Source organism: Genypterus blacodes, unplaced genomic scaffold (assembly GCF_046128005.1).
Source record: "Genypterus blacodes isolate CSIRO-AG114 ecotype Tasmania unplaced genomic scaffold, CSIRO-AGI_Gbla_v1 ptg000133l_1, whole genome shotgun sequence".
Lineage (NCBI taxonomy): Eukaryota > Metazoa > Chordata > Actinopteri > Ophidiiformes > Ophidiidae > Genypterus > Genypterus blacodes.
Genome location: NW_027466935.1, coordinates 7500218 through 7526269, shown reverse-complemented (window position 1 = coordinate 7526269; position 26052 = coordinate 7500218). Strand labels below are relative to the sequence as shown.

The 26052-nt window shown below is 45.2% G+C and overlaps 3 protein-coding genes across 6 annotated transcripts; all 3 read right to left on the bottom strand.

Annotated features, from left to right (window-relative positions):
- Positions 1-974: 974 nt before the first annotated feature.
- Positions 975-12333, bottom strand: ssh1b (slingshot protein phosphatase 1b). Its single transcript, XM_076163569.1, has 15 exons — positions 12068-12333; positions 10667-10704; positions 8246-8346; positions 7994-8058; positions 7787-7908; positions 7620-7688; positions 7296-7361; positions 6938-7132; positions 6731-6824; positions 6475-6603; positions 6334-6380; positions 5881-6027; positions 5274-5474; positions 4506-5136; positions 975-4294 (listed from the first exon to the last, which is right to left on the bottom strand). Exons 1-15 carry the CDS (start codon positions 12146-12148, stop codon positions 3809-3811), a joined length of 2472 nt encoding a protein of 823 aa, XP_076019684.1. The 5' UTR covers positions 12149-12333; the 3' UTR covers positions 975-3808.
- Positions 12334-13277: 944 nt separating this feature from the next.
- Positions 13278-17681, bottom strand: LOC143010925 (synaptic vesicle 2-related protein-like). Of its 3 annotated transcripts, XM_076163518.1 has the most exons (16): positions 17522-17681; positions 17284-17402; positions 16888-16973; positions 16474-16572; positions 16301-16372; positions 16085-16209; positions 15919-15982; positions 15693-15818; positions 15481-15609; positions 15009-15082; positions 14838-14914; positions 14658-14762; positions 14335-14446; positions 14145-14226; positions 13956-14045; positions 13278-13655 (listed from the first exon to the last, which is right to left on the bottom strand). In XM_076163518.1, the coding sequence occupies exons 1-16, from the start codon at positions 17581-17583 to the stop codon at positions 13449-13451; spliced, it is 1629 nt and encodes a 542-aa protein (XP_076019633.1). In that variant the 5' UTR covers positions 17584-17681; the 3' UTR covers positions 13278-13448. The 3 variants fall into 3 exon arrangements, with proteins under 3 accessions (XP_076019633.1, XP_076019635.1, XP_076019634.1); XM_076163520.1 differs by lacking the exon at positions 17522-17681 and having other exon boundaries at positions 16888-17011; positions 17284-17373; XM_076163519.1 differs by lacking the exon at positions 17522-17681 and having other exon boundaries at positions 16888-17030; positions 17284-17357.
- A 2285-nt stretch (positions 17682-19966) lies between these two features.
- On the bottom strand, positions 19967-25299 carry LOC143010939 (uncharacterized). 2 transcript variants are annotated; one of them, XM_076163549.1, is made up of 10 exons: positions 25040-25299; positions 24357-24416; positions 23996-24267; positions 23703-23796; positions 23126-23392; positions 22595-22705; positions 21500-21577; positions 21293-21340; positions 20687-20816; positions 19967-20547 (listed from the first exon to the last, which is right to left on the bottom strand). In XM_076163549.1, exons 2-10 carry the CDS (start codon positions 24409-24411, stop codon positions 20073-20075), a joined length of 1530 nt encoding a protein of 509 aa, XP_076019664.1. In that variant the 5' UTR covers positions 24412-24416; positions 25040-25299; the 3' UTR covers positions 19967-20072. The 2 variants fall into 2 exon arrangements, with proteins under 2 accessions (XP_076019664.1, XP_076019665.1); XM_076163550.1 differs by having other exon boundaries at positions 21293-21337; positions 25040-25297.
- Between the last annotated feature and the right edge of the window lie 753 nt (positions 25300-26052).

Sequence of the window (26052 nt, the reverse complement as noted above, 5' to 3'; positions counted from 1 at the left end):
TGTATCTACAGGGTTATTTTGGGAAGGATGTGTGTAGTCTTATAATGGCAAAAGCCTGCAGGCCTGACAGGCATCCATGACATTGGCTGATGATACCCCCCTCCTTTATTCTCTCTCTCTCTCCCTGGTCTCATGCTCAGTTTATAAGAGACTTGTGACACAGAGTGCACAAACTGTTAGCAAGGGCTCAGCTCCTACAGCGTTTGAGGAGAAATTCAAATCAGTCAGTAAAAGCAGGATGATGGTCAGCAGATTGTAATTTGACAGTAAAATGGTGTCAGTTTTACTTGATAAGGCCGGACAAAGCCTCATAAAATTATCAATTTTGCTGTTTTTCTTCAAGGTTGTGAGGTGAAACTTTTGCAAAGTACATCATTGTAGTTAGTCATTTTTATGGCTGGTATAAAATAGTCAAGGTTACCAAACAGAGTATATAAGCATTTATAAAAGGCATCATAACGTCACAGTGACCTTTAACATTATCGTTTTGGTCTATTCCACCATGGCGATCACCAAAAGTGAGTGGTTGTACAGATATTATGCCTCTAGACAACTTAGCTGTCATCATTTTATAAAGTTATGGGGTACACAGCATCAATACACCGACTTAAAGAGCGTACTCACAGGAGCTGGGGACTGGAACTGATGCTCCGCTGCCCGTCCGTCTGCTTTCTGCTCCTGTTATCACATCTCAGCTGCTCTCAGACTTCATTTGACTAATTCAATAAAAAGAGCTCAGAGCAAGTTTAACCAATACGCCAAGTTGAGGCAGACAGACTGTGGAGTTTCATAGAAGCAAAAAGCTCTTTCATTGATATTAGTATTTAATTCAATGAAACGATACTGATAAGAGGATAGATCAATTTCAACTTTCAACAAACTGCCACTGACTCGTCCATCTTTGAAACACTCACTAATAATAATAACAATTACAACAACAAAGCTCACTAATAAGAAGTGATTGCGCAAGAGGAAATGGTTTATTCCCATGACAAACATTAGACTGGACATCATTATAACAAAATGTAAAAAAAAGTGCATTACACATAAACATTGGCAATGTACAATACACAAAAGTTAAACAAAAAGTAGCCAGAACAAAAATATTACTCCCGCGTGCGTTTGTCACTCATTCACTCAGACCATCTCAAGCTTGCATGCTGATGGGGGGCAGATTTAACCCTTTGTGCTGTAGAATCACCACTCCCTATAAACGCCCCTCTAACCAGCCGGCGGCGTATTATCTTATCAACGTCCGAGTCGTGGACTTCTGGCTCTTAATTAGGATTGTCGGTTCAATTCCTGCTGCCAGGGAATAACGCAGTAAAAAATAAATAAAACTGTGGAGCCTGAACGCGTCGGCGAGGATTGGCTGTGGTACCAACGCGAGAACTGAACCATGAGGAAATGTCAATACACAGTAGCGTTATCAGTGCTTTGTAATATTCACGACTGCAGGCTAATTTACTCCAAATAGCAAATTGTAGAGATAAAAACTATACAGTGTTAAATTTCAGAAGGCATCCTATCTAACGTCTTTAATGTAAATAATAGCTCTCATTCCAGCATCGCCAGGTAAGGTTCTTCAGCCAGCTATTGAACCAATACAGTGTACCACGAGTTTCAACAATATCAAACAAGTACGATAATAATATAGGCTATTCATAAATGGAAGTTCGTCGAATACATGTGTGTGTGCGGGTGTGAGCTGGAGGGATCCGCTGTGTAAAAGCTTCAGTGTGTTTGCATACATCATGTTTATGTGCCGAGATATACAACGCCAGGAGGCCGAGTAATGTCAATCAAATAGAAAAACTAACAAAGAAAATAGACACGCTTAGCAAAGCCGTGACGGAGCTAAGGCCGAGGTTAAGGCACTTAAATATACAAACAAAGAGAAAACATGAGGCCTGGGAGGAGGAAGGGGAGGAGAAGAGGCGGGGCTTAGCAGGTAGGGTGACGTCACTGCACAGTTGATGACGTCACACAGGCATCAGCACAGTCTCACACACACACACATATGACCTGCTTTATCCTGCAGCTTTTACCACCGCAAACTTCATTATCTATCTCATCTGGGTGTTACGCAATCCTGCAGTCAAGAACTTGGCGGATGTCGTTTACAGGCAAAAACCAAATTACCGTCAATCTAATCACTAACCCTGCAGGATCCTGTCAGACGGGAACATCGGCTGCAAAGTTTTTGTTTATGCAGGTTTGGCTGTTTTCAAAAACACAAAAAGCAAAAGGAAAAAGACAAAGATTTGTAAATGACTCTCATGTCTCGTAGTAAACACAGTAATTAGTCTTCCATGTGCTTTTCCTGCATACAAACACGTCAGCATTCACTTCTGCTCCCAGCACATCCAGCGTGCCTTTGACAACAACAACAACAACAACCAATAACCAAACAATTCATCCCAAAAAGCTGTGCGCAATATGCTTTAAAGATGTCTTTGGAAATGTGCATAAATGAAAACAAAAGACATATAAATAAATAAGTCAGGGAATAAGAATAAAGTGAGGCGGAAGTGAAGGAGATGGCAACTTAATCTGATGACATAAGCCTGAGTTTAGTGACGTGTTCCCATCATAATACTGTTAAACGTCTCGACTCGACAAGAAGTGCAAAATGGAGAAAATTGGAACGTGATGAAATTTAAAAATCGGAAACCCAAAGATCAGACTTCAGATACCGACGTCTCTCTATGGCTGCTGGGTAAGAAGAGTTGTGCACCAATGTTTGATTCCCTACACGATCACTGTGCCTTTTGCCAATGTTGTATAAGTTTAGTAAAAAGTAGCTTAAGGTTTGAAAGAGCCAGTTTAGAGACTCAGATCTACAGAATCACAAGTGGACTGAAGCCAATCCCCATGATGAGGGCGATGCAGATATGGTACCGTTGCGTAATCCCGCCCCCCCAAAAAAAAAGTCATGAGTGGATTTAAAGGAGTGCTGATGATTACATGAAGTTTAATCAAGGAGCTCAGGGTGAACCAGTCACTGTGGAGAGCGTCAACAAAAACAGTCTTTGTCCAAAAATGAGACGATGGCGGTCAGAGGTCTGATGTTTTAGTACGAAGAAGCAATAAAACAAGACTGTAAGCTTACGTACTTTCAAAATAAAAGAAGATTATTACGCCTTCACGTGAATTTACCCTCTCGTGATGCAAAAAGCAGCTGCAGCAGGGAGAACAGTGAGGACACGTGAGGAGTGAATGATCAGCAGTAACACGCCTCGGAGATGCAGAGGCTCAACTGCAAATCCACGTGGAGCGTCCTCAGAAAATACTTTTGATTTGAATACTGGATGATTTGGATGGAAAAAACACAGTAGTACACTGACCAAAGTATCTTACTTCTGATATTTTTTCCCTCCATCAACACCAAAGTGCTAGTTATAGATAAATCTTCAGAGTTCAGGGGCTAGGAGAAGAACAAACGCCGCCGTCTCGTGTCACGGGAACTCGCGCCAAAACCGAGTCTGTGGAGGGCAGAGTGGCAGTTTGCACGGCGCTGCACTGTGGGGAGCTGGGATGGTCCTCCAGGGTGCAGCAAACAAACCCGACAGGCCTCAGCCAGGAGGACACCTAAACATCTTCGTCCCCCCGCCACCCCCTGACAAGTCATCCTCATGTTGACCCTTTGCGGCATGCGAGGCCCCGGAGCAGAGCCTCGTTTCTGGTCAAAGCAGAGAGTAGAGACACCACAGCAGCAGCAGTCTTCGTCGTCATCGTGTAGCTGGTGGAGGCCTGAAAAGCCTCCTCCTCTTCCTCCTCCTCCTCCTCCACCCCACCCTGCGCTCCATTAGGGCAGGGAGCCCATAGGCAGCTGTCCCTCCATGGACAAGCCTGACAGCTGCTCCGTCCTCTGTCGCATCAGCTCCAGACTGAACTCCATCCCCATCTGCAGGTGGAGCTCAGACGACTCCATCTGCGGGCCTTCGGCGGAGCCCAGTGCATTGAAAGCCCCCTCGCCGCACCCTCTTCCTCCCCTCGATATCTCCCCCTCGCCCTCCCCCGCTGTGGGCCCCTCCATGTCCTCGCAGCTCATGGGCGACATCGCTTTCTGGCTGGCTGCCGGCACGGGAGGCAGGATTGGCGTGGAGACAAAATGAGTGCCTGGAGGATCTATGGATATGGTGGGGACAGTGCAGTGACGGGTGGGGTTAAGGCGGTGGGTGCGGCCTCCTGCCGGGCGGTCACAGCGCCGCCCCTGTGGCAGACGCAGGCAGTCTTTACACGACTGATAGGAGGGCTTGACTTTCAAAGGGTTTCCTGTACTGCCGCTGTCCTAAAGGGATTGAAATGGAACCAAACACATGGTCAGTGTGAGCAGAGACAAATGAGGCACTCAGGGTATTTAGGTTAAGATAGGATGCTTACAAAAAACATTACCTAACCTCATCTAATATAAACTCATACGCTGAATATGAACTAAATTAAGACTAAACTTAGAATTGATGTTGTGACATGTTAAAAGAAGCTTCATTTTCTGGACTCACATCAAAGCCTGCAGGGCAGCTGCGTTTGGCAGCCAGGCGGTTGCTGTTGTTGGTGTTCAGGTTGGCTAAGCCTAAGCGGCTCTCCTCGCCCTCTCCCGCCTTCTTGCCATCCGAGTTTCCAGGAGTTTGAGCCAACGCTGCCATCTCAGCTTCCTCCTTCTTGGCCTCCTCCTCATCTTCTTCCTCCAAAGTGCTGAACTCCAGCCTCAGCCTCATGTCCTCCATGGGGTCGAGGCGTCCGCAGGTCTGAGCGGCCGTGCCCTCGCTGGGCAGGACCAGGTGGGCCATGGGGAAGGTCTCGTCCTCCAGCAGAGCGTCTCTCTCCACGTCTTCGATCTCAATGAAAACCCTTTCCATACCCAGCAGCGGGGGTCCTCTCACAGGGGTGGAGGGCTCACTGTCCAGCGCCGAGTCCGACAAACGTCTGAAGTAGTAATTGTAGTTGAGAGAGTCGAGGGGCTCCATCTCCAGCCCCACGGCCCTGCAGGGAGACGCCCCACATCCCCCCCAGGCCTCCTCCTCCCGAGAGGAGGCTCGGAGCACCGGAGTCTCCCCCCCGCCGCTGGCTTGCAGATCGTCTGAAGCCTCCTCATCTGTGCCGGGCCTCCACAGCTTGTTGTGCCGCTGTTTACTATCAAGGCAAGGATACAATCATGTTTACTGAGAGCCTGTGACGGTCAGTGATCTCTATCTGAAATGATCTTTGAGATTAATCAATCTTTATGGTAAATGCTCCCACTTGAAGGAATGCAGGGATGCTGTGGTTACCTTGCGTCCAGGATGCCCTCGTACTCCGCCAGCTGCTTCATGAAGGCGGTGTTGGGCTGAGCGATGTTGCGTTTCTGCTTGACAAAGTTGTAGGCTTTCTCCAGAGACCAGCCGTACTCCTTCATGGCGTAGGCGATGACCGTGGAGGCGGAGCGGCTCACTCCCATCTTACAGTGCACCAGACACTTAGAATGGTTCTTCCTGTTGAACAGTAAAGAAACTCATTCGTAATCACAACCACTGGAAATCTTGTGTTAAATTGGACACACGTTGACGCGATGCTGTTGTGCTCAACTGCAGCTCGTCCAATTTTTACGGTCCAAAACCTCCTTTGAGCTCAGAGCGAGCTTGCTTAGACAGTTGCGTGGCAACCAGAGTGATGGCACCGTTTCAGCTCTTCCTCTGGTTTTGTTTCTGCCTTGGTTGGAGAAATGTGTGCTCACGATCCCAGTGTGCAGGACTGGGACTCATAGTGACGGCTGCAGCATGATGATACTGATGTTATAATAATGATAATGACTGAAACAAGCATCAGAACTAGTTTGTTACATAAATACATGAATATTCTGACAATAATCCCTTAAATTAAACTTGAATTAAGACTCACTTGGCTTTGGCGATGAAGTTGTAAGTGTCGTTCCAGTGGGCCAGCAGATCCGTCGCCTCCTCGTCGTACACGCGCACGTTCAGATACGAGAACGTTCCCGGGAAGAAGTTGTCGATCTCCCGGGTGACATTCAGGATGTAACCCACCCTGTGACCGCAACACACACGCGCGCGCACACACACACACACACACACACACACACACACACACACACACACACACACACACACACACACACACACACACACACACACACACACACACACACACACACACACACACACACACACACACACACACACACACACACACACACACACACACACACTCTTCAACTCACAATCCTGATAAAACTAGAACATCCAGAGATAAATATTATTTTTTTTTAAAGATGAAAGCTTTAGCAAATGTATGAAAAAGTTTATATGAATTATTGTTATATGAGAATCTTACCCACAGCCCTGTAGATCTTCCAGGTTGGAGGCGTTCCACTCGGAACCCTGCGAGTGCATCAGAAACATTTGGATTTATTATTGCATTTAATAATAGAAAGAAACTTAATACGTAAAAGTAACAAAAACAAGACGTTCTCACCAAGTACAGGTGGTCGAAGATGAGCGTGGCTTTGTCCATCTGACCCAGGATCACCAGCATCTCGTTGTCTATGAACTCCTTGTACTCCTTCAGGTTGCAGCTCAGGTGCTGCTCCAGCTCGGTGCGGATCTGTGGATCAGGGTGAAACGTGGAGGTATATAAGTGTGTTGTACTTTGTCTTGTTGTTGTCAGAAGTTTGACCTCTTTGTATATTAGAAAATACAAATCATAGGAGAAGCTGATTTGAATAAAGGACCTCCTTCGACGTGACGTTCTCCAGGTCCTGGAACATCATGATGCTGCGTAGCTTGGCTTTGATAACACACTCCGTCCTCTCTCTTTCTGTGGGCCTGTGCAGAACCAATCATTAGTGCTTCTGCCCTGAATGAAAACCAGCGTCCAAAGTGTCATTCCTGCAGGTGGATGCTGTTACTTTACCACAATCAGTGAAGGAGGATCTTACCCGTCCACAAACATGGTGGGCGAGTCCGGCCGGCTGCTCTCCAGGTCGGTCAGCACGTTCCACTCGTTGACGCAGCTCTGCTCCGAGGTGACGCAGCTCTCGTAGAAGGCCATCCAGGTGAGAGCGATGCCACCTTGGAAGTAGTTGAAGCGGCGCGACACCTCGCACGCTTTGTGGAGAACCTGCAGGGAAGACCTGAGCGAAGGATCCAACATCAGCCAGAGGAACAGAGTCAACAAGGAAACAATGCAATTCTGGTTATGACCAGCAGGCGGGATGTGCGGTCCAAACCAGCCTGACAGTCACAACAATAGCGATGGAATAGATATGGGACACAAACGACGATGAGTTCACTTACCACATGGCCTGCACGGATACAGGCTTGAAGACGTGTGACCTCCCTGCTGTGTTCACGCTGAAGCCCCTGGTGAAGACAGAAGGAGAGGACAGACAGGTTCAGACGACTCCACTGACTAGAACGTAAACACAGACTGGCACCAGTCAGGACTCAAGCCTGTGGAATATTCTCCCAGCACACACAGAGGCAGCTTTCTAACAGCTCAGCTGAAACTGGACAAAACGGGTGTGATTCGCTTTTCTACCAGCAGGGGTCAGCGTTCCCTTTAAATCTCATTTTTGACAAGTTGTTTGTTTGTAGCTGATGAAAGACGACAAATCTTACCCGTCTCCATCTAAATGTATGTTTGTGTCGCTCCACAGTGGCAGGACCATCCCGATGGAGCAACTTTTACTGAGGAAGCAAAGGTAAACATACACATGTGAACACATCTGACATGTGATTACTCCGTATTAAGGTAACATAAGGAGGCAGAGGAGTGTTTGAAGCACCTGTCCTTATCCGTGAAGTCCATTCCCAGGACGATATTTTCTTCTGTATCTTGGTGGCCGGTGGTGTAGATGACGACCATGTAGCGAACCCGGTCTGACCAGCCGCTCTCCAACCGCACAGCCTGAGGGACAGGGAGGAGGGGCGGGGTTAGGGTTAGTAGTACTGTTGGTGTTAAGGTGGATATGCTTGTGTGTAAGTATACTGACCAGTTTTATACGATCTTCAGACCGCAGGATCTTGAACATGACCTGCAGGTGCTGTGGTAAGTCACCTGAAAGTGAAGCACACACACGAACAGCAGAATTCACATTTTGACTTGACAAAAACAACAACAGCAGAAGGATCAGGGTGAAGAATTGTGGGACACTTGTTTCCTTAATGTTCAACACCGCATCACAGGAAAACCCATCTCAGTAGACACCTTGTGTGTGTGTGTGAATGTGTGTGTGTGTGCCCACCTGCATGTTTGTGGTGCGTTGGGGTCTTTGGTTCCTGTGCATTGCTGCCCTGCTGTAGGAAGAGTGCAGCTCCTTTGACCATGAAGAAGCTCTCACTGAGGCTGAAAATGACAGAAATTAAACATTAATATGCAATATGAAGTAAAGATCATTCTAATGGTTACAGCAGTGAAGTGAACATGGGAGGGCGTGATGTGTTTGTGGACCCCCGTGACCTCTGACATGCCTCAAACTCGAGGTAGATTCATGTCTTGTCACGTGCAGAGTCCCGGCTGGTTCAGTGGGCAGGATGAGAGGCTCAGATCAGTGACTGAGTGTCAGCAGAATCCTGCTCCGGTGACTTTTACAGCCCCCGACGAACAGACTCAGCTGACCTTTAGAGTGCCCGCGATGCACCGCGTCCTGGTCTCCCTGTCCCACATGTACCGATGCAGGACTGCTGGCTCACTGCGAGCTTTTCTCTGAGGGCCGCAGTGAGCAGGAGGAACACAGTGCAGCTTTGTGTCAGCGCCACACACAGAGCCTGGTATGACCGAGTGGGACCATCACAAAGCCTTTTGTCTGTGCGCCCTGCTGTCCTTACTGAAGAGGAAAACATAACTTTCGCTTTACAAACTTGAGCCGAGTTGGAAATTTAGAGACGTGAAATCAGTCACATATCATCAACAAGCGGCAGAGAGCAAAACCACCACTGGATTCTTCATTTTTACCCCTAAAAACTCGATATAAGGCAATAAATAAGCCCCCTGTGGTGCAATGGAATCTATTGTTATGAATACACCGACTTCTGGCTCTGATCGTGACCTCATATCATGGATTTGATCTTTCCTAAGAAAATCGGAGCCGAATACACAAAACATTAGACTGGCTAGAGACCGAAGTCAGCACCAATAACATTCCTCAAACGATGATGATGATGATCCGTGGAGGAAGATGCAGCAGACGACATGACAGAGCCGAGTCAAGATGTTAATGTTTAGATTTCACAAAGCGCCATCGAGTTCAACACATCTATGTTATATTCTGGGGAATTGTGAAGGAAAAGAAGGGAAAACACTGAAAAAGAAGTTTCAGCGAGTTTCAATCTGCAAAATAAACTAACCTCACCGTCACAACATCCACCTTCCAAACATTCCAGTCTATTAGAAACCGTCTCTTTGAAATCTTTGAACTTACAAGCGGCAGATCTCCCTGTGAGTCAGAGCAGCTTTGTCCACAAACACCATGGCCTCCTGCGACGGCTTCACATGCATCCTGCTGGATTCTTCCTTCTCAGACAAAAACCTGAATCTCCAATCTAAGACTCCCAAACACCTCAAACTACACAGGTAAGAAGCCTGGCGTGGGCATCAGTCACATCAATCTCAGCTCCTTTATCCCTGTGGAGGCTGATGTCTGCAGTGTGTCACACTGGGTCAGGTGCTCCTCTCCTCTTCTTCTATCTCTCCATACACTCCCCCCTCTTGCTGGGAGGATCTGTGATCTCTGCTCTGCCCACCAGCGACGGCTTATCTCCTCTTCCCAGCGCGTGCTTGGGCAATCAGCTCTCAGTCTGCCACAATAACGTCATTCATGCACGAGGTGGGCGGTGTGGAGAGGGAGGGGGGCCGGAGTGATGTGACTCAGAGTCAGAGTCTATGTTAATGGCTGTGCGAGGGCCTGTTTGACATGCAGAATCCTCAATTAATGCTCACACTCTGATGAATCACTGGGGCTCAACAGAAACATGTCGCTGGGAAAGCATGACACGGCACTTTCAACACTGAATGCCCCACACACACACATACACACACACACACACACACACCCGGCGAGCACAAAGGCAACATGTGTGCCCAAATTCTGATGAATTTAACGTCAGTTTGATTGAAGGGAAGCTTTGTGTGTGTCAAGACGTTTGAGAATTTGGACAGGAGAAATTATTAGCGTGTACATAATTCAGCTGTTTTGCCGGCAAACACGAGCGTATGCAGTCAGGGGGGTCAGCGCTGCAGCTCGCCGTTACGTTACTGCTGCCAGCTGTGTTGTGTTTCGCTCCTTGACAGTTGTGAGATGCTAGAAAGGAGCAGCTTCAGGTTTCTGCCTCAGCGATAAGCCTCCCAGCGCCACATTCGCTGACATCACCCAATCCTCAGGACCAAGGGCGAGACCTGCAGCGGCCCGTCAGCTGCCAGAACAGCTTTTACATAGCCAGATGTGTGTGTATGTGTGTGTGACTTTTCCCACGTATTCTGTCTCTGCTGGAAGAACTCAGAGAGGCATCCGAGCCGAAATAATCCAATCAGATCTATGGAGTGTCGCTGTCAACGACCCTTTGAACCCAGTTACAGAATGGAACCATTACACACATTATACAATCCTCCATCAAAGCGCCAAGGGTTCATTTTTTTGGTCTGTAAATTGACCACAATGAGATCTCACCTCTGATTAAGTTTCCGGTCATCGTCGCTCCCAAAATCCTGAAAGACATAAAGAAAAAAAACACAAATGAATTCCAATATCAAACAACACTGGAAATACTTTTGTATTGAGGAGAATTTCTGTCCTTAGTGTTGCATTGTATCACTTTGATGATATAGAAACATAATCCAGCCTGTTTAACTGACCTCATCTGTGAAAAGTATTAAATTAATCACATTTGAATGATTGTAGCAGCACCGACTGATCAATTTATCAGATTAACCTGGCAACTTCCCTCTTTAAATGCCCTGACAACATGAGAAAACACAGACATTTAGATTCTAAATTGTAGTTATGACCACTGAAGTAACAAATTAATAATAGTAATAAACTTTCTGAAGAATATTTGCATCATTTTGGCATGTTTTAACCGTTTCTCTTGCAGTGCGAACATAAAATCAACTGTTAAATTAATCTGAGGGTAACAACATTATAAACACAGCAGACCAGTAAGCGAGAGAAGAAGACAAATATCAATTTGGGCTCTAATCCCTCAGATTTGAAATGCAGCTCCAGTAAACACTTCAGGGTGACGTGTCAGCGCCCCCTGCTGGTACACTCTCACCGTGAAGACCGTGAAAGTGCCACTTACATCATCAGGGCAGATTCAAAGAGCGCAAATTCAGCAAAAACACGTCACACACGTGCAACGTTTCAGAATCACAGGCAGAGAGACGCAGACCTGATTGTTATTATTAAAGGCAAACGTCACTGAAGTGTAGCTCAGCCAAGCTACTTCACAGCAATAATACACTTTCCTAAACATGGAAACTGGAGCACTACACAACCCAGATTTGATTATTTTAACAGGGAAATCCGGCGCTGCTCCACATTCAAATTTGTTAACCAGGAATTGGTTTAGCAAAAGCTGCATTTAAGGGGTTAAAACTACTTAATGTGACATCCAACGGGATGTAAAATAAGGGGCCACACAACGATATCTGGGTTCAAGTTCACCAACACTGGATTGTGGTGGGCTTCGACTGAGAATAAAAGGTGTTCGACCGACGAAGAAATGTTGACATTCCGCTTAATAACGTCTCCTCCCTCGTCCCTACACGTTGGCTGCATTTCCACTGATACAAGAGGGAGGAAAAGCCTGAACGCAACGCCGCAGGATGAACGCTCGAAGCCTGCGGGGTTTTGTTTACTCCAGAACATGAACGCCACACTGCAGCGGGCTTTGTGGCCGGTCCTCCCCGCATCATGCACGCGGAAACGCCGCCCCGGCCTGGAAGGACTGCGGGCGGGCGCACGCATCCTCCATTCGTACACACGCACACGCACACGCACGCACGCACACACACACACACACACACACACACACACACTGAGAGAAAAACGACGACCTTTGCCGCTTACCTCCCCCGCGCTGCTGTTGGTGGTGCTGCCCGAGGATGCTGCACTGGGGGTGGGAGAGCGCTGCAGAGTCACCAGGGCCATGGTCGGTATGGAGGAGAAGAGGGAGAGGAAGAGGGAAGAAGATGCGCCGAGATTGTCTCTTGTCACCGGGGAGAAAATGCCTCGTCAGTGTCTCATCATCCTGCTGACTCCAAAGCCCCCGGTGCTCCTTTCTCTCCCGCTCCGTGCGTCCTCTGCGGTTGCCGGAGCCCTCATGAGCGGGGCGGCGGCGGAGCGGGCGGGGGAGGGGATGACCGTGGAGGTGAGGGAGATCTCCGCCGTTCTCACGGAGCCAGGAGAACCCGGGATATCACGCCAGGCAGGCAGACAAACAAAACACGGCGCAGGTTGCAAAGCGGGGCAGAAATGACATGCAGCTTCGCCGGGCGCCTCTGATTGGCTGGCCTAGTTTGCGTGTGCGCTGTCATTGGGCCAATGTTGTCAAGGTGACTGGACCAGACTGGGTATTCCCAAACACAAATGTGATGAAATTCTGTTCGCGTTATCAATTGAGGAAAGGTTATGATCCCGGATGGCATTATTCATTACGACACAAAGCACTAGAAGGCACTTATAGAGTTAATACCTCCGCCAAGGCCGAGTATTCCACTAATTATGATTCAGTATCTCAATGAAGATATTAAACAGGTTATTGATTACACCACGACCCCCCCTGCCCCCCTCCACACACACGCCCTCACTTCATTCATGAGATACAGCATATTTTGCAGAATGAGCCACACCCATTCAACCAGTTTGTTCCATCAAAATTTTGAGGGATAAAAGTGGCATTTGTCCAGCTTGGTGAACATTCTACATGTAACATCTGATACAAAAAATGTCTGGATGTGTGTCCCTTATATGGATGGACCCACACAGTCTTTCAATTGTAGGACTTGAGGGTCAAAGGGTAAAGGGCCTAAACATACAGCGCACACACACACACACACACACACACACACACACACACACACACACACACACACACACACACACACACACACACACACACACACACACACACACACACACACACACACACACACACACACACACACACACACACACACACACACACACGTTTCATTTATATCTAACAGGTTGGCAGCAGGCCGCTTTAAACTACTATTTGTTGTTGTTAAAACATTTATATACAAGAAGTCAATTTAATGAAAAACAATATATTATTTATTTCTCTATCAGGAAATGGTCCACAAAAGTGTTTTTGTTCTCGTACAGCAGACAGCAGGCCTGTCCTCTGCTCTTCCACTGTTCTTCTTCATCAGGTCCCAGTGGATTCAGTCCATCAGCCCACAATGTGATCAAAATCTTTCAGCTGGTCTCAGTCTTGAGTTGCGTTCTCCTCCTGGACTCTGGTCTGCATATTCTTATTTGACAAACCTGATCTGGGGGCCGCCGGCTCCAAACTGGTCTCCACCATAGGTTTACCTAACGTCTCAAAGGGCAGGAACAAGGACATTCCTGCAGCCAGCATGGAAACGCCACAGTATATCGACAGCGTCAAATACATAGATTTCCGGAGCATCACCTAGAGCCACAATATAAACCGTCAGGACTCTCAAAAAAACAGGTTGACTCCATTGAAAGAATCTTTTCAATTTTGGCAGCCTTTCCTTTCATATTGTGGGGTATAATTATTATTTCTTTGTCTGTGGGATTTTTGAAATGCATTTCTTTAGCCAAGCATTATAATACTAAATGTTTCTGCACGCCAATTTATCTGTAAAATGTGAAGAAACACATGCAGACAAACTGTTTACCACCACTTCCTAATGTAAAAAAACTGAAAATAAGTAATAAGTCAATCTGTCTGCCCTTGTGTGTTTACCTGTGCTACAAAGGGAGTAAGCAGGCAACCCAGTCTGCCCATCCCACTGCTGGTTCCCATTGCCATGGCTCTGGTTTCTGTTGGGAAAACCTAATGAAGGAGACGAGAGATCACTTATTAATTATCTGACCAAACCATCCAATTAATACTTTGAACATAAACCTGATCAAATGATGCCTATAAGCCTACTTCTGGTGTGTAAATGTATGCAACTTGGAATCCTCCCGTGATGAATGCTCTCGCAATAAAGATGAAGATGGTAAGACCGATCCTGCATGTAGAGAAAGAGAGACAGAGTTTAAGATTAAAATGAACTTACTATTAGGTCTTATATTGCTGGTGCCTGTCAGATATGTGAGAGTAAAACACACCAACTTACCTCCCAATACAAGCATATAAAGGCAGAAGGCACAAAGCGTACACAAAGAAGGACACGGCCAGGCTTTTCTTCCTCCCAATGTACTCAACACCGATCAGGGCGATAACCACTCCTAAAATAAAGAAGATAAACAAAACAAACAAGTTATTTCTTTGAAACATTGTAGTCCGGCTGGGTAGATACATGAGGAACATACTGCAGTCTAGCAGCCATGACTGATCTCTTTAACATTGTATTCAACCCTGAAGAAACCCATACAAACAATTCAAATGATGTTTATGATGGATCTGTGGTTTCATTTAAACAGAATATACTAACTTCACCTGGAAACTCAGCAAGGGTTGTCCATAAAAGGTCTTTGTAGTCAACTGGGGTCAAATATTTGCACTCCAGATTACATGTCGGGTCAGATTTAGCCCCTTCGATCACTGAGAGGAAGGAGACACCGTCACTTTATCAGCTTAAAGTAACAACACATCAGAAACACGTCCGTTTGTACTCACTGCCACATTTGTTTCCTTCTTGTAAGAGCTCGGTCGTTAGTAAAATAATCCCGTAATAAGTGAAGGAAATGGCAAACCTTTGGATGAAATATACAGTTTACATCAGAATAAAAACAAGTTGTTGTGTTTTTTTGTCAGGAAAATGTTTAAACTGAAGATTAGTTAGCCAACCATATAAACCAGAGGAGAAGAGTAGTAGTGCGATACTCAGGAGTGAAGAGGTTTCTGATCCTTCCACGGGAATTCTGAAAACAAAGTAACATTAAGAAATGATGTCCTGTCTGTTAAATCGGGCATTAAAGGGGGACTTGAAAGATTTTCACATAAAATTCTTTGTTGTGGGCTACATAATCCCTCCATTTTATTCTGGGTGTGTCCTGTGTCGCCTCCCGGGACACACCCAGGAATCCCGTTTCCATGCCTGAACACGAAAGAAGCAGCGGTTCTACTCTCATCTCAGCTTCAGGCTCTGTTTAGGTAGAGTTCATGACCTTTAGTAAGAGTTGAAGTGTAGACGGAGCAGTAAATTGAGAGTTGGAAATGGGGTCCATATTGTGATGTGTAAAAATTGGTGGAGTCCCCCTCTAAGCTTTGCCAGGTTGTAATCATAAATATTCTCCTTGTTGGTCATCTTCAGTCTAACCTCCTGTTTGGCGATCAGACGCCCCGAAAGCATGGCTTTGCCATTGTCCTTGGCAATCCTTGATAAAGTGGCCATGGCCTTTTCATCTTTCCCTCTCAACACGTCAAAACGAGCACTTTCAGGCAGCCACTGTGGAACAAAGAGCACAACGTTGAAACACACTGAACAAACTTCAAAGTCAACAAGATCTGATCAACCAGGTTCACACCTACAAGGCAGAGGAGGAGGAATATCATCACAGGTATAGTTGACAAGCCGACCTGCCACCGCCAACCCAGCGTAGGCATGACTAGCAGGGCCAGAAGGACCTCAAACACAGCACCTATTGCAAAGAACACCTACACACAAACACACACACATACTGCCAGTCAGGTGAGGATAAATAAACAGGAAGCACAAACTGCAATGGATGCGTTTTAAAACAAGTAGGCACAGCACCGCAATGAACACGAGGCAGAAGCCTCTCGACTTGATGGGAAGGAACTCCGAGTACAGCGTCACCCTGAAAACACACACAATGTTGGTCTCAAATAAGTTTGTTACAATGGGAATTCCTGCTTCTGCGCCCTGAATCCGATAGAACAGACAGCTGACTGAAACTTACGCCTGAGGAACTGCTCCAAGTCCACAGCCTACAAGGCCCCGCAGGAGCAGGATCCAACTGTACACTGGAGCAAAGCTACTGAGCAGGCCGAAGTAAAAAGTCCACGCCATGCTTACTACTAGACCCTGAAACACACACATATACACACACACATAAACATTAAAACAATCAGATAGTGTACAAAAAGCACTTAAACCTCCAGCTATGAGATCTCACCATTCTTCTGCCGTATTTGTCACAAAAAGCCCCCCAGAGAACAGAGCTGAACCCCATCCCGATGAACACTACCTGAGGAAATGTATGACGTCATCATTGGAAAACATCAGTATACCAACAAAGTGTTTATACAAAGCGTATTTCCGTGAAGCTAACAGCTATAGGATCCTTACCGACGTGATGAAGGCCACCTCAAAGCTTGCCAGTCTCCACTCACAGTGCATCTGAGGGCCCAGAATGCTGAGGAGCATCGTTTCCATGGAGTCTGCTATCTGCACCCAGAGAAGCAAAGGAACAAAGTACATTGACACAAGGGCTGTACTCACTGCAAGTACAACTCTGAGCTGCTTGTGTATTTTTCTTTCTCTCTTTTCGTATTGCTTGGTCACCGGAACACTATTCGTCATCTCTGTTTCTACTTCTACTTTGAATATTTGAATACATTATACTGATTATAGTTGTTTACTTTTATAATATCTATAAACCTCTTCCTCGCGGCCTGCAGCGAGACAGAGCCGTGCAAACAGAGAGATAAGAGACGTGCAGCATTTGTAAGTAAACATCTCCACATACGAAGGGATTCTCACCCATGACATTCCGGTAACAATAGAGAGTTTCCACTGAAACTTCCCGATGCCAAAAGCCTCCACTGCATCGTCCACTGTGAAGGTTTCTGTGAAGTCAGAATCAGACATTGGGGTTCACCGTCTCCTGCAAACGACCAGAGGCTCTAATGGACAAATATGACAATTTTCTTAAATGCTTCAACACTGATACATCAACCTTGATTACATAACTAAAACTAATCAGGCATGTGTGACTCAGGAGATAGTCCTGCGCAGCTCTTCCTCCACGTCTTATTTACCTTGTAAATTAAGAGGCACGGCCAGGACAAGCTCAGTCATATAAATAACTTACGTCCTACATTTGCAGATACTGTGGAATAGCCAGCAGTGACAGACAGCAACAGTGCGTTCACAGACCTTCAGATTGGCCGGATCCGTACGTGGATGCAGAAGGACTGCTCATGCGTGAGGCTATGGTGCAGATCTCATTGTCTGTGGATTGATCCTCGTCATTTTGACCCACTAAGCCAGCTTCACTTCAATGTCAGAGCAACAAAAGCAAGACAAAAGCAAGACATTGAGTAATACATTTGATTTCAACTAATCATCACAAAAAAACATGGCACAGGACAAGAATAAGAGCAGTTTGCATTACCTTGTTTCATAGTTTTTCCATTTCCTGTAAGTTATATTTGTTTTTCTCCTTAAGTTGTCCATTTCAGGAGCACAGGCGACAAACGGCTGAACTGCTTAGACCTGCGTGTTGCAGGCAGGTATGTCATGTTTCAGAGTTTCCGGTTCTACAATACAATACCTGGGCGGAGGGAGGGGACAGAGCTCCAAGCAGGAAATACAAGGTGTGTGTTTGTGTGTCCGTTAATTCCCAAGTGAGAGCAGCTGCTGTGTAAACAACTGGGGCGAAACGGATCTGTTCCAACTATTTTTGCTCGATTAATTGATTACAATGCTATGATTTAACGACAAAGATTTGATTTGATTCGATTAGTTGTGTTATATGTGTATTGGGTTGTTGACAAATGTTAACTGTTCTGAAAAACCTGTTCTGAAAAGCAAATACAAAAACACCCTTCCCCCATTCGCCCCTAGAGAAGAATGAATGACTGCTAAGACTTAAACTTGTGAAGTTAAACTTACAGTATTTTCTGTATTGGTAAGTAAACTTATGAATCTGTCATTTAATCCTTCTCAGTCAGACAACATTAACTGCAAAAATGCTGTCAGAGCTGAAAACACAATGACAGTGGAGGAGTACGTGCTGCAGCCTGCAGCGGCCACCAGGTGGTGCTAAAAACTGCTAAAGCGAGCAGCCCCCTCTGCTGGATAAAATGAGAACAACTCCACCGGTAGGCTCTTCTTTCACTTGTGTTTATAATGTGTAACCATGGTAACATCTGCAGCGAAAATAGAAGGTGGAGATGAAGGCCGTGTGCAGGGCTTCCTCATTCGGCTCAGTGAGCTTGCTCGAAATTCATAAAAAGTGTCACATCAGCTGATGTTATTTGTGCAGCTTGCAGCAGGAGGAGTGTGACCTCCTGTGCACCTTTGACACCTTCATGACCACACAGGAAGAAACCCCGCTGCGCTGTAACTCATATACCTCCTCTTCCTCACCGTCCTAGTTTAAATGAACGAGAGATGATTTACAGGAATATTCTGCAGAGAGGAGATGATGACACATTAATGAGTGATAACTTACCAGCAAAGCAGACAGAACTTCCCCTTTCTTTCTAATGGACGATTTGGTGCTTTTTGCAAGTTTAATGACCCTGAATACAACCTTTTCCTTTCTATTCCGGACCGAAATAAACAAAAGAGAAACAATGTCAATGTAAAACAAGTGCTATAACATCTCATTTAAAGTGGGGCTGTCACTCAAGAAATACAAAAAAGGGCAAAACCACATGGCCATGGCGAAGTGTCTTTACAAATTACTTTTTTTACAATCAGCTAAATTTTACAATAGTACAAAATAGCCACAGGGGGCGCCACTCTGCATTTCGATTGAGAGAAAATCTGATCCTTCTTTTATGATTTTGTCCTCCAGTACATGTGGATTATTCCTGGATTATGTCCTCCACCCACTGCAGTTTAGAAATCATTCACAGGTTTATGATCGACCTCCTCAAAACACTAAAGCACTCAAACTGTAGTAGCTCTTTGTTTTCACTGAGATCTTTATCTTTGCTTGACCTGTAATGATCTAGGTCCAGTGTATTTGCACAGTAGCTGCTGAAATAAGGAAGTTTGTTCACCTTCCAGTTCAAAGGGATTTTCTATTGACACATAATGAGGGACGGCCTTTTTGATGATCTAATTTTACCATTAGAAGTATTTCCCGGATGAGCAGGATTCCTCTCATGGCTCCTCCCTGTCAGGTGCCATTGTGTTCCTGGTGTAGCTGCAAGATACATGCAACCTTTATAGAAATTCAGTTTATATCTATTTTTTATTCTGTTTTAGCCATGAAGGTCTGATATCAAGGGATCAATACTGCAGGAGAAACAACTACATGCACAATAGAACACAATTAAATTCAGAGATACTCAAGTACTAAATATTTAGATAGGATATAGAACACATAAGAACACTTAACTCAACAATGACTTGCGTTTCTGTTTATATGCTCTTGCACAAATATTACTGGAATCCAGACACTAGTCACCACTTGCCAGTAAGGCCCACGTGCAGTAAGTTCCCTTTTCTGCTAACAGCCTTCCTGCTGATAGTCATGGTTCAGCAAATGACCAAGAAGAACTTTCTTCTTCTGTGGGCTGACACAGAACAGAAACAGAAACTAACACAGTCGTCTACAAAGTTTTTGAAGTGTTGAAATGATTTCCCCTGAGTTTTGTAAGAATCGTGGGAAGAAATCTGGACTCAGATGAGCTGATCAGTCCAATGAGTGTGTTTAAACAGTTTGGTAGCGTAAGCATAGAAGAAGAAGGACGTCCAGCCTCCATCACCCCCTACACATAATAATAATAATAATTTGGATTAATTGAAATTGAAATAGGAACCATCATGAAAAGAGTAAAAAATGTATTTATTATTTATAATCTGTTCCTATTTTTGCAAAAGACAGTAAACAAATGAATTACAACACAAATAATGCAGCATTTTTAGGGGTTTTAAAACATCACACATTAAGTAAATCTATTCTTAAATGTAACATGGAGCTTCACAGTCTATATTTGGAGCTTCAGCAACCCTGCCGTCCCCACTGTCTCCCTGAGGTGCGGACAGTGTCCCGTACAGGCGGTGACCAGCACCCTGCAGTCCCCTCTGTCCCTCAGAAACCTCCTCAGGGACTCATCAAACTCCTGCGTCCCCTCTCTGTAGCCGTCCAACACCAGCAGAGCGTCTCCGCCCCTGCACAGCGCCGCCCCGAGCTCGTCCTCCGTGGGAAACGTCCCCCAGAGACTGAGCTGCGTCCTCACCTCCCGGTACAAGTCTCCCTTCACCTTGGTGCAGTCCACATAGAACAGAAGCTGAAGTCCACTGGGATCCAGGAGTTTGGAGAAGGTGTGTGTGGGCCCCTCTACCCACGACGAGACCAGGATTTGGGCTGCAGTTGTCTTCCCACTTTCTGGAGGTCCTTCCAGCAGGAGCGCCTCTCCGGCTTCAGGGATTAAAGCCTGGAGACTCACAGGTTTTCCCTTACTGCGAAGACAACAGGACGAATTTAAGCACAAAAACACTATGAAGCTTAAAACGATCTTAAAACCGCCCAGTAGTGACCTATTGACACACATACACACACACACCTGCACACACACACACACGCTTCCTCATGACTCACCTGTTCTGTAGTTTCTGTGGCAGCTCCTCCACACAGAATCGGCCCCATTCACGCCTCGCCTCCGCATTGAAGGAGAAACCCGAGTAGTGGGCTCGCAGGAGTTCACCCAAAGTTTCCCCACGTCCTACAGCTTCCACACACACACAGAAAGCAGGTTAACACATCACTCCCACTAAGCCCCACAGAAACTGAATACTTTAGAACAGAAACCATATTAGTTTTGTTCTAACTGATATAATAAACTTTGATGATGAACTTTGAAAATCATATCATTAATGTGAGGAAGAGGAAGCAAGGTATTTGCTGGGCCCTCTTTATGTTCTTTCCTTCTTGGAATAATGCCTGTAAGGAAGTGGAGCTATGGAGTGTACAGGCTGTAGTTTTTCCTTTTCTCTATTTTCACATGTGTCATTGTCAAAAGGAAGAGATGAGGAGACAAATGTGGAGGGAAAGAAGAAGAGGACTGGACCTGAACACCTTCTGATTCACACGTGTCATAAGTTATCTGTTATGGCACATTGGTGGATACGACAGTCCAAAGTGTAATGACACACAGCGACAAAACAACAACAAAGGTTAAAGGTCTAATTTCACAGAGATGCTTACCTTCATTTATAATGACGGCTTCCTCCTCTTCACCTTTATCTAAGCCTGCTGGAGGGGAGAGGAGAGGAGAGGAGAGGAGAGGAGAGGAGAGGAGAGGAGAGGAGAGGAGAGGAGAGGAGATGTTATGATCTTCATCCAACAGTTTGTGTCCTCTCTGTTGCTTGTTTATAAATGTACAGCTAAGATGATGTTTTCACTCAGACTCACAGGCAGCAGCAGCAGTGGGATTCGCCTGATTGTTCTCCAGAAGGTTCTCTGTACATGCAGCAGTGTAACATCTGGCCCCTACGGAGAACAATCAAAGGATCAATACAACAATATAACGTCTTCATATCATTTGCTGATGTGTGATATCATTCATGTGATCATGTGTTGTCATGTGCGTGTCTGAATCTTGACTTTAGTATGTGACAAATATCAACATCCTGACCTCCTGACATCATTTTCACACATTGATTTGTCGAAAACAAACATGTAATCACCCAACTACTGCAATGATCGCAGTGCTTGTTTGGGGAATTATTCAAAAACCAAAGTGAGAAAGCGCTCCGAGTTACTATTGACCCCAAAGTCCCCTGTGGCCCAAACCAAGCGCGAGCTGGGTGTTTCCACTAATATCAGTCAAATACATGCTGTCTCACGCTCACACATGCAAACACGCCACAGTGTCACATGGCCAGAAAACTCCCACTCTGCATGTCGGCACTATATCAAACTCCAGCGAAGCCTGAGGTTCTCTAGACCCTACTTCCTGTTTTTAGTCCCACAGACGTTTACTGTTGACACAATGACACAATGTTGTTTACAGTCAATACACCAATACTTCCACCTATATGTGACAAAAAGAACCTCATACTGAAATGAACGTGATGTTCTGTTCTTTAATGGGGTTATATGAGTGGAAATGAACCTTTTATGTTCGACAACAATGGAAGTATTACGGTAAAACGAAAGCACACAGTCAGCTGCAGTAGCAGGAACTCTACATCGAACCCCCGACCCTAAACTTGTTTCCTGGGGAAGAACCCAGTACTTGTAGTTGTGGGTCCAGATCTAAGCCAAGGCAAGGAATCTGGAAAAATTATTACAATATTGCAGTATTGCTCAATATTTCCGATGGAAAAAAAACAGGCATATTTATCTTTTCATTGGTGATTTATTACTGCGATATTGGCGGATGTATGCACACTAATATGGCTTCTATGTGGCATTGTGACTGTCTAACATGGTCTCATGCATGTCTGGATGCTCCTGCACAGACATATTCACGCGTACTTCATGCGGATCAGAATAAGAGATTACCTTTTCGACGCCGGTAACTGAGCACTGCAACAATAAGGGCCAGCAGAGCGGCGGACGTGCACAGAGCGATGGTGAGGGCGTCGTTTCTCGCGGGAGGTGTTGAGACGTCTTCTGTAAGGGCGACAGAGTGAAACATTTAGCACTTCTTTGGAAGTAACCACACACACAGTTCCCCTCAGAGTACAAATGAATAAGTTGCTGTGCTGTGCTACGTTTGCCTTTCCCTCTTTACTCTTTTATCTGATTTAAAATGCAAAATACTTAATCTCCATACATATGATGCACATCTGATAAGAGCGCCTACACACTGCTTGTTCAGTTACAAGCTGCAAACCGTGAAAGGAAAAGCACCAGCCTCATGCGCTGCATCATATAACACCTTTGATGCAGCCGGATGATATGACAAACACATCTGTATCAAAAGGACAATCTGAACATAACAGGAAACAAATGTAGGCAGCAGTGACGATTGATGACAAGTCTATCAACCCACGCTGGTAGAAATTGTCTAAGAAAAGAAAAGAATCCTACCCGGAATGTTAAACGTTTCCGAGTAGCCGTCGTTTGTGAAGACACAGGTGTAGTTGTTCCTGTCCCGGGCGCTCACTCGGATCTGGCTGGCGACCTGAAAGAGTTTCTCTGATGTTTGGATGGAAGTTGTGTTAGAATGAAGCTTCTGACTGTTTCCATCGTGCCACTGCACAGAGGACAGAGGGAATCCTTCAGACCGGCACCTGAGCAGCTTCCAGTTCTCCTCTGCAGGTGTCAGGATGTCTGGAGTGATGCTTCTGTAAGGCGCTAAGAGAGAAAACAGGGGGAAATACACAGTGAGTGAAGTTGAATCTGGGAATTGGAATGCATCTAAACAAGGATTTCCTCTGTAAGATTAGTTTGGAACCATTACAGGAACTTAAAAGTACACAGTATTACACTATCTTGCGCAATTCCAAAGAGAATGCTTTCAGTTTCTGAATGAGGGGTTCTGGTGATTCAGAACTTATCGCTTTGATGGATATTGCGCAAGGAAATTTCAGGAAATATGACTATGCTGACTAGAAAGGACATGTAAAAAGTTCTGATTCTGGAGTCAAGGCCTGCAGACACTTACCCTTAACAACTAAGGTTATACTTTTATAATCAGCTGCTCCTCTCTGCACCTGACACTGGTACCGCCCGGAATCGCCGATCCGGAGTTTGGATAACTGGGAAGAGAAGAGAATAAAGGAGTTGTCAGAGTGGGCGGAAGTCCAGAAGAGCTGCCAAGGATTTGGTTCTCACACAATGATGCTCAATTCTGGGTAATTGACAAACTGTCTGGAGGGAATTTCACAGAAACTAACCCCCTACCTGCTTCCTATTGTGCTACGGGAACGTGAGAAAGTAAGTACTCCAGTAAATAACCTGTAACTTGGCCCAGCCGCCGCTCAGCTCTTCGGTGAGGAGCCTGGCTCGACCCCGATACTCTGGGTCCTGCGATGCCAAGTTCTCCACCCCGTTGTCCAGCCGGAACACCTCCCTAGTCAAGGCGTTGGAGACCCAGTGCCAGGTCACCGTCAGGCCGGAATCGGGATTAGTTTGGGGATTCTGTACGGGCTGAAACCTGCAGCCCATCACCACCTCTCCTCCAAACTCTGCATTATATGTGTTTCGCTCTGCCACCACCGTGAAAAATTCTGAGGAGGGACAGCAGGTCAATTAATACTCCATGGTAACCGTGGTAACTCATTGTGCCAGGGAATAGTATTGTACTGTATTGTCTCACCTGACAGACACGGCTGAAACAGAACTTGTAAAACTAAGATAAGTGTCCAGTCCATTTGACCTACGGAGGAAATACAGGGGAATTTGAAACATTTGGAAACCATCTTATGTTCCTGGTAACATGAGTCACTTCATCAAAGCAGAGCAGCCGATTAGATAGAACTGAGCCGTTATACATTTACCATCCTGACTCAGTGAGACATGTAAAGCCTCAGTGAGTGATACATGTACTGTTACTGACGCACAGGTAATGTGGTTGTTATCATGAGCTAATGACTCAGCTTTTTTACTTCCTTATTGTGTTGTTTATCATATTGTAAAAGGTTATCAGACACACACACAACTACACACACACGACTAGATACACAAATTTAAAAAATCACATGCGAACATAACACATGCGAACATAACACATGCGAACATAACACATGCGAACATAACACATGCTTCACTGACTGCACTTATACTACTAACAATAACAACCGCAATAATAATAACAACAATAAATACATAATAATAATAATAATAATAATAATAATAATAATAATAATAACCTCGATAGTCAGATAAACAAGAATAACAGATTAACATTGAGGGCATTTTAAAAATAATATTTGAATAAGCTTGAATAATTCATATAGAAATTGACTTCGTTGTGCTCGGTGAGAGAAGTCGCGTCCTCACCTGCAGGTCTTGAAGTGTTGGGTCATGAAGCGCCTCTCTGCTCTGCTCTCTTTCTCTTCTTCTCCTCTTTAACCGGCAGGAGCGGGAGCCTGGGGGCGGGGCTGAGGGGAAACACGATCGGCACCAACAAACCGGATTCACCTTCCAGCAGCGGGGCACGCCGATACACGCGCGCCTCTGGTAAATCCCAACAACAAACACGCAACACACACAAACACACAAACACACACACACCTCTCTCTCTCTCTCTCTCTCTCTCTCTCTCTCTCTCTCCCTCTGCCAGTCACAATGTATCAAATCGAGCGTTCTTTCTGTTCAGGGAGGAGGAAGTTATGAGTAATTACTGGAAGGAAAGTAGCAGTGACTCTTATCTGCACTCTAAAAAGTAATTCAGGGGACCTTTTACCACCAATTAATTAGATGCATGGTTGCAAGATAAAAATTCTAATTTATTGATTTAGATCAATTTTTTAAGTTGCAAACATTATTTTGATGAGTTGTGTTTACATAATAATGTTGGTAATTACATCAACTTAATATTGTGTGTAATTTAGACTCAAATTTCTGCGTTAATTGATTCAAAACAAAATTCAAGTTGTAGTAACTTAATGAAATTGGCTTGGTAACTTAATTTTTCTCCACCATAATTTCATTTACAAATAAATTCTACTAAAGCAATGTATTTGGGCATATTCTCAATTGTAATATGACCAATAGTGGACCCATGCACAGACGTTAGGCTACACCTGCTAATACAGTTGATGGAATATGTTGTACTACTATATGTAGCTAACGCTAGTCATATTTAGCAGTGTAATTTGGCCATCCAACCCTTTATTTTAGCATAACAGTGAAGAATGATAAAGTTTCATTTGACAAATCTGCTCAGCTAGAGAGGGCTTTTCATTTGTGCTGTGGGGAGGAAAATCATGATTAATTGCTTATTTGTGTAACTGTCAACTACATTGTGTAATCTAAATTCATTTGCTCATTTCATCCAATGTTGCTTTTAT

Bases quoted from the DNA above. Each gene is read 5' to 3' on its own strand.
- LOC143010925 (XM_076163518.1), bottom strand. From the start codon at position 17,583: ATGGACAACTTAAGGAGAAAAACAAATATAACTTACAGGAAATGGAAA. The intron at 15,819-15,918 runs GTGCTGTGCCTA...GTTTGTGTGTAG, and splicing joins TCTGCCTCGTGTTCATTGCG to GTGTTCTTTGCAATAGGTGC. The intron at 15,610-15,692 runs GTAGGTGTGAAC...TTTGTTCCACAG, and splicing joins TATTCCTCCTCCTCTGCCTT to TGGCTGCCTGAAAGTGCTCG.
- ssh1b (XM_076163569.1), bottom strand. From the start codon at position 12,148: ATGGCCCTGGTGACTCTGCAGCGCTCTCCCACCCCCAGTGCAGCATCC. The intron at 7,133-7,295 runs GTAAGTGAACTC...TCCTTCGCTCAG, and splicing joins GTATCCGTGCAGGCCATGTG to GTCTTCCCTGCAGGTTCTCC. The intron at 6,825-6,937 runs GTAAGATCCTCC...GGTTCTGCACAG, and splicing joins CCCACCATGTTTGTGGACGG to GCCCACAGAAAGAGAGAGGA.
- LOC143010939 (XM_076163549.1), bottom strand. From the start codon at position 24,411: ATGGACTGGACACTTATCTTAGTTTTACAAGTTCTGTTTCAGCCGTGT. The intron at 23,797-23,995 runs GTTATTTACTGG...TTCTCTTCCCAG, and splicing joins GCGGCTGGGCCAAGTTACAG to TTATCCAAACTCCGGATCGG. The intron at 22,706-23,125 runs GTAGGATTCTTT...TCGCCCTTACAG, and splicing joins GGAAACGTTTAACATTCCGG to AAGACGTCTCAACACCTCCC.